The following is a 6,491-nucleotide window of genomic DNA, read 5'->3' as shown; positions in this document are numbered from 1 at the left end:
TTTTTTTATTAGAAGGTAAAAATTTGAATTAAAGAAAGTGAAAATGTTACATGGATCCACAGGTAGGGGGAGGGTCACCCCGAGACGTTAGAGTTGTAGCACTTACTAACTTAGAACTTTAAAGCTTTTAAAGTGGGATTTACAACTTAGTGATCTACAGTTTTAATTTGTAAAAGGCGCTCTAGAGCTTAAAAATGCAGAATTTTTAAAGTGGGGTGTAAAGCATAGGGATCTAAAGCTTATGGTGTAGAGCTTAAGGATGTTTTTTTAATTCAATTCACTATGCTTATGTTTTTTTTAAAAGCTTAGAGATGTAGAGATTTTAAAGTGGGATCTAGCCTCATATCAAGACCTAAAATTGACCTTTTTTTTTTTGTCAAGGGTTAGGTAATAACTAAAGTTGTCATTTTTGTTGGTTAAAACTTTATGGAAGGAATTTATCCTTTAGAGCTTTAATCTTTAAAGATTTTTTTTTTGAGATTTTAAAGCTAATCCAATGAGGAACTAGAATTTTTTTTTAATAGAAGGTAAAAATTTGAATTAAAGAAAGTGAAAATGTTACATGGATCCACAGATAGGGAGAGGGTCACCCGGAGACGTTAGAGTTTTAGAGCTTACTAACTTAGAACTTTAAAGCTTTTAAAGTGGGGTTTACAACTTAGGGATCTATAGTTTTAATTTGTAAAAGGCGCTCTAGAGCTTAAAAATGTAGAATTTTTAAAGTGGGGTGTAGAACATAGGGATCTAAAGCTTAGGGTGTAGAGCTTAAGGGTGCTTTTTTAATTCAATTCACTATGCTTATATTTTTGTTTAAAGCTTAGAGATGTAGAGATTTTAAAGTGGGATCTAGCCTCAGATCAAGGCCTAAAATTGACGCTTTTTTTTTGTCAAGGGTTAAGTAATAACTAAAGTTGTCATTTTTGTTGGTTAAAACTTTATGGAAGGAATTTATCCTATAGAGCTTTAATCTTTAAAGATTTTTTTTTTGAGATTTTAAAGCTAATCCAATGAGGAACTAGAATTTTTTTTAATTAGAAGGTAAAAATTTGAATTAAAGAAAGTGAAAATGTTACATGGATCCACAGGTAGGGGGAGGGTCACCCCGAGACGTTAAAGTTTTAGGGCTTACTAACTTAGAACTTTAAAGCTTTTAAAGTGGGATTTACAACTTAGGGATCTACAATTTTAATTTGTAAAAGGCGCTCTAGAGCTTAAAAATGTAGAATTTTTAAAGTGGGGTGTAGAGCATAGGGATCTAAAGCTTAGGGTACTTTTTTAATTCAATTCACTATGCTTATGTTTTTTTTTAAAGCTTAGAGTCGTAGAGATTTTAAAGTGGGATCTAGCTTTAGATCAAGGCCTAAAATTCACACTTTTTTTTGTCAAGGGCTATTTTGCCTATCAAAACATGTGCTTTAAAAAAAACCATGTCATTTGACACGCTAGAATCTCAAAATTGCTTATCATTTTGTGTGTTTATATCTTTAAGTTAACGATATATATAAAAAATTATATTAATTGATTGTATTACACAAAGCATATGAAAGGGTACTTAAAAAATTACATCTCAAGAAGAAAATTTTATCGGCCTGACATGATTCCATACATTATGTTTTTTGTTTATCCTATCAAAACACCACTTTGATACTCTTCAATCCTTCATTGCGATCAACATTTATGTGCTATCTGTAAATCACTTTCTCTATGGATCAATATGATTACCATCTTAGTAGTTTTTTGTTTCACTTTCATGTTCTTTATTAATTTCCTTAATTTGGCAGGTCTTGTGATTTTATCATTTGTTAATTCAAAGTCTTACCTTCTTTAAAATAAGCCCTCATTGGACTTTACTTTAAAAGTTCTACATCCTTAAGTTCTAGACTTGGCTTTAAAATCTTTAAAAATTAAAATAAAAAATCTTAAAAGATTAAAGCTCTAAAGTATAAATTCCTTCTTAAAGTTTGAACTAACAAAAATGACAACTTTAGTATATAACCTCTAGTTAAATAGTTTTAAGTGAGTAAGAAAGAAAAGGTGGGTGAAAGAACTTCTCAAAATGAAAAGTTAACTCTTAGGATTTGTGGAACCTCCAATGCTTTATTATTTAACCTCTACATTTCAAGCTTTCAAAAGGAAGCCCAAAATCCTTTCCTTCGTAAAAGAGCATTCATTTTATATTTCAAAACTAAAGACATGTCTCTCATTAGATTTACACACTCTTCATTTAAATGAGCGTCCACTATTTTATTTCAACCAATCAACATTTTTGACGTATCAAAAAATGCTTAAAAATATAACTCAACCTTTTTCCTATTTTAGTCAGCAAAAAGAAAAGGCAACTCTATAGCCTTTGCCCTTTGGGCAGGCCAAAAAAACTTAGCTCGGCATACTCGTGTCTATCCCAGTGGAATAGGGGCCTAAGAGGGCTCGTCCATAGGCCCGCTAAATGTCCCTGTGGAGGGCCCTTATAGCAAGAAGCAGCCTCCCCATAGAACTTTTTGCAAAATATAGATGACGTTGCAAATTTTTTAGAAAGGTGGTGTGTAATTTCGTTGGAGGGTGCGTGGAGCATCCCCTATTCTAAATGAATCACCTTTAACCGAGTACAACACGTTGCTACCCTCCACACTATCTCGCACGAGCATGCTCAAATGGGATCACGGCTCAGATGATGTGGGCCATCGGATGCACATTTGGTAAATTCGGGGCGTTTGGTAAATTCGGGAAGAAAAGTAAATTCGGGCAGGCTTGTAAATTTGGGTCAATCCACACCCCAGTCTCGAAACCCCGATCTCCCCACCACGAGCCATGTGCACTAACCACTACACCCTCATGCGTACGCTGAAATATAAGCGATTCGAGTATGTCATATTGTAAATGTGGGCCGATTAGTAAATTCGAGCAAATTGGTAAATTCGGGGCAACCTCAGATTTGACGGTCCATAATTGACGCGCCTCGCCTTTTCCTCCTCCACCATTGATCCCATTTGACCATGCACGTGTGATATAGTGATGAGGCGTTGCTGCTACCATTTACATCCTTCTACCAGACAAGATTAGGTGGTTCATCATCGTCATTATATGGCACGGCTCCAGCCAGAGGCGGATCTATGGTGGAAAAGACAATCGAAAATCGCAATGCAATTTCAACCGTCTGTCGACTCGTGAACTAAGGGTGAACTCGGGGCAAAAACGACGCCCCAAGTTCACTCCTAGTTCACCCGCCTCGCGGGGCGTGGATCGAACCCGAGACATCTCGATTGCCACACGAATGCCCTACCACCACGCTAGGACGCGTAGCTGCCCATGTTGTCATGACACATGATCGCATCCTCGTTTACCCACCCCTAGTCCCCTAGTTCACTGCATGATCCGACGACTGAGATTAAAACCGCCTTGCCCTCCCAAATTTGGGCCCTAGATCCCCTCTAAGCCAAAGCCGTGCCATATAGTGACGAGGGTGGTTCATAGCAACATTCTCGCAGATTATGTATCCTGTTTCAAATTGAGAGGGCCGTCAACCCCCTAAAATCTGCAAGCCCTATGGGGGAGCCCTCTAATAAGAGAGGAGGGGCTCCATTTGTAGTCTTGTTGCTGTGCTACATTTAGTTTGGTAAACGGAAGTCATGTGTCTTTTCCTGGGCAGCGTTGGAATTTTCAAAATGTAGGGACTACGTGACACACAATGGGCGAAGGCCGAGAGCACTCAGCAAAGGCTAGGACGCACGCACTCGTCAAGACCTCCCGCGCACACACAAATACACAGACACGCACTCTTCGCTCTTTCTTTCTCTCTATCTCTCATGCACCCACGCTACAATTAGAAAAGCAGGGCAGAAGGAAGTGGCACAGATCATCAGCTGGAGCTCTCTCTCTCTCTCTCTCTCTCTCTCTCTCTCTCGCGCGCGCGCACACACACACACACAGTTTCCTAAATACATGGCCATAACCGCAAGTACCCGCCCAAATGGCAAGCTTCTGCATGCTTTGGTCCTCAGCTTCCCCACCCAAGGACACATCACACCCCTTACCCAGCTCTCCCGCAGGCTCGTCCGCACCAAGGGCTTCATCGTCACTTTCGCCATGACTGAGCATACCTCTGCTCGATCTCCTCGCTCGCCTGCAGCGGGCCGGCTCGGTGTCGAACCACGTCCTTTTCCCGCAACAGAGGCGGAGCTAGCAGAGGATGAGATGAATTCAAGGATTCACATCGTCAGTGTCCCTGACGGGCTTCCCCCACACCACCCTCGCGATCGTGGTTTTGCCGACCAAGAACAAGCGATGTATGGTATGCGCCGTCCCATCGAGCTCCTCCTCCGCAGCCTGCAATCGGATCCCGCATCGGTTGTGGATTGCATCATTTCTGACATATTTGTAACATGGTCTTTTGAAATGGCATCTGCGTTTGAGCTGCCGCTGGTCGCGTTCTACACCGCCAACGCCACCTCCTGCTCTGTGCTCTATCATACCAGGATGCTTATGTCCAAGGGCATCTTACCTTTCAGAGGTGACCTTCAGAGCTTGGGGTGTGAATGGTGGCATATGGGCATCTGTCTGTATTTGTTGTTCCTTTGTTGCATGGTAGAGGCTATGCACAAATTTCTTATTTTGACATGATTCTTCTGTTTGCATCAGCAGATGAGGATTGCACCCCCATCGATTGCATCCCTGGAGTGCCTTCTCTCCTTCCCAGCGAATTCCCTCCTTCTATGCAGTCTCAAGACATCAGCCTGCCTCGATTCCGCTTCACGCTCCGCATGTTCGAGCACATCCACGACTGCATGGGCCTCCTGCTCAACACAGTTTATGAGATGGAGATGGCGGCGATCGACGCATTGCGGGAGAAGCTTACGGTGTTCACGGTGGGCCCCCTCTTTCTGCCAACAAAGGCAGAAGAGCCATTACCTACCCAGTCTGATGTCACATTTTGGGAGGAGGATGAATGCGGAGTGTGGTTGGATGGACAAGCGGAGGCATCGGTGCTGTATGTGTCGTTCGGAAGCATAGCGACATACAGCGAGGAGAAGTTCCGAGAGCTAGCAGAGGGGTTGCAGGAGAGCAAGCAGCCATTTCTGTGGGTGGTGAGGAGGGATGCATTGAATGGGAAGACATTGGAAAAGGCATTGCCAGAGGGGTATATGGAGAGGGTGAAGGGGAGGGGTTTGATTGTCTCATGGGCACCTCAGCTAAGAGTGTTAGCCCACTCTTCTGTGGGGGGCTTTTTGACACATTGTGGGTGGAACTCTATCTTGGAGAGCATATCTATAGGAGGCGTTCCGATGCTTTGTTGGCCTGACATTGCGGACCAAATGGTGAATCGAAGGTTGTTGGTGGATCAGTGGAAAATTGGGCTCGAGTTTGAGCAAAACGAGGGCGGAGTCGTAGCACGCAAAGAGGTTGTACGTGTGGTGCATCGGCTACTTTTGTCAGACGAAGGCAAGGAGTGCCGGCGGCGGGCGGCGGAATGGAAGCAGTGCCTAAGGAGGGTGGTGCAAGAGGGTGGCTCTTCTTCTAGCAACCTTGAACATTTCTTTCAAAGCCTGTTGTCATAGGTCCACGTGATAGACTAACCGTCGTATAGCTATAGAGATAGAGATAGAGACTATAACATGAGTGTGGCACATCATAGCTATATAGAGACTACCATGATATAATATAATTATATTATATACATGTAAAGTTTACACAAACACAAACCCTGATGTACATATTGTATGATGATGTTACATTAAAGATAAAGGTGCTTTGGATAATGCTTTTTGCCCAAAGGAATAAGAATCAGGATAGGCTAGGGTTTGATGCTTGACTTTTGCAAAAAGACAAGCAAAACCTCTCTCTCTCTCTCTCTCTCTCACACACACACACACACATATTCTCTTATAATTGAGCAAATTAATTGCATGACACCTCAAAGTTATAATCTAAAGAATGATTTTACTTGGGATATGATGAGAAAGAAACGACTCTTTTGACCCTGGAGTCTGGATAGGAGAGATTATCACAAAAGGGATTGTATTCAGACACCTGGGAGCCTCCATAGGGGTGGACGTAACCCATAGGCAAAGATTTTAATGAAAAAATAAGCTCAAAAATGAGAAGAGGGGAGTTTGTTCTCCTCCCCTTCCAAAGCCCGATTAAAGTGATTAATGCTTTTATGATCTCGTATATTGCTTTCTTCAGCCTCGTGCTCAAAATGGCTAAGTGTAACCGGAAAGAATTCTTAAAACCAGTAAAAAGGTTTCTTTGGAAGAACAATACGAAAACCTCCCGGCCATGGCAATGGGCTAGATGGGAGGTAGTTGCTCGCCCGGTAGACCAAGGAGGGCTCGGCATTCTTAACCCTGTATCCCCTGTTGAGAACCTTTGTGCCAAATTTAGGGTCTCATTGGCTAAACAGGATCGGCAAGCTTGGGCTATCATGACCAAGGAAATGCTTGATGCAGTAAAATTGGGATCGAAAGGGGGAAAGTGCAAGGGGGTTGTGATGCACG

The 6,491-nt window shown here is 42.4% G+C and overlaps 1 protein-coding gene across 2 annotated transcripts; it reads left to right on the top strand.

Moving 5' to 3' along the window:
- Positions 1-3,716: 3,716 nt before the first annotated feature.
- On the top strand, positions 3,717-5,753 carry LOC147418485 (linamarin synthase 2-like). 2 transcript variants are annotated; one of them, XM_086506733.1, is made up of 2 exons: positions 3,717-4,507; positions 4,636-5,753. In XM_086506733.1, exons 1-2 carry the CDS (start codon positions 3,940-3,942, stop codon positions 5,550-5,552), a joined length of 1,485 nt encoding a protein of 494 aa, XP_086362859.1. In that variant the 5' UTR covers positions 3,717-3,939; the 3' UTR covers positions 5,553-5,753. The 2 variants fall into 2 exon arrangements, with proteins under 2 accessions (XP_086362859.1, XP_086362860.1); XM_086506734.1 differs by having other exon boundaries at positions 3,718-4,507; positions 4,639-5,753.
- The last annotated feature ends 738 nt before the right edge of the window (positions 5,754-6,491 follow it).

The sequence above is a fragment of the Adiantum capillus-veneris genome, chromosome 30 (assembly GCF_014529385.1).
Source record: "Adiantum capillus-veneris isolate H3 chromosome 30, ASM1452938v2, whole genome shotgun sequence".
In the NCBI taxonomy this organism is placed as follows: Eukaryota; Viridiplantae; Streptophyta; class Polypodiopsida; order Polypodiales; family Pteridaceae; genus Adiantum; species Adiantum capillus-veneris.
The sequence above is the reverse complement of the archived record's forward strand: the minus strand, read 5'-3'. Positions and strand labels throughout refer to the sequence as shown.

Coding starts and splice junctions, on each gene's coding strand:
- LOC147418485 (XM_086506733.1), top strand. CDS start 3,940: ATGGCCATAACCGCAAGTACCCGCCCAAATGGCAAGCTTCTGCATGCT. Junction 4,508..4,635: donor GGGCATCTTACCTTTCAGAG/GTGACCTTCAGA, acceptor TGTTTGCATCAG/CAGATGAGGATTGCACCCCC.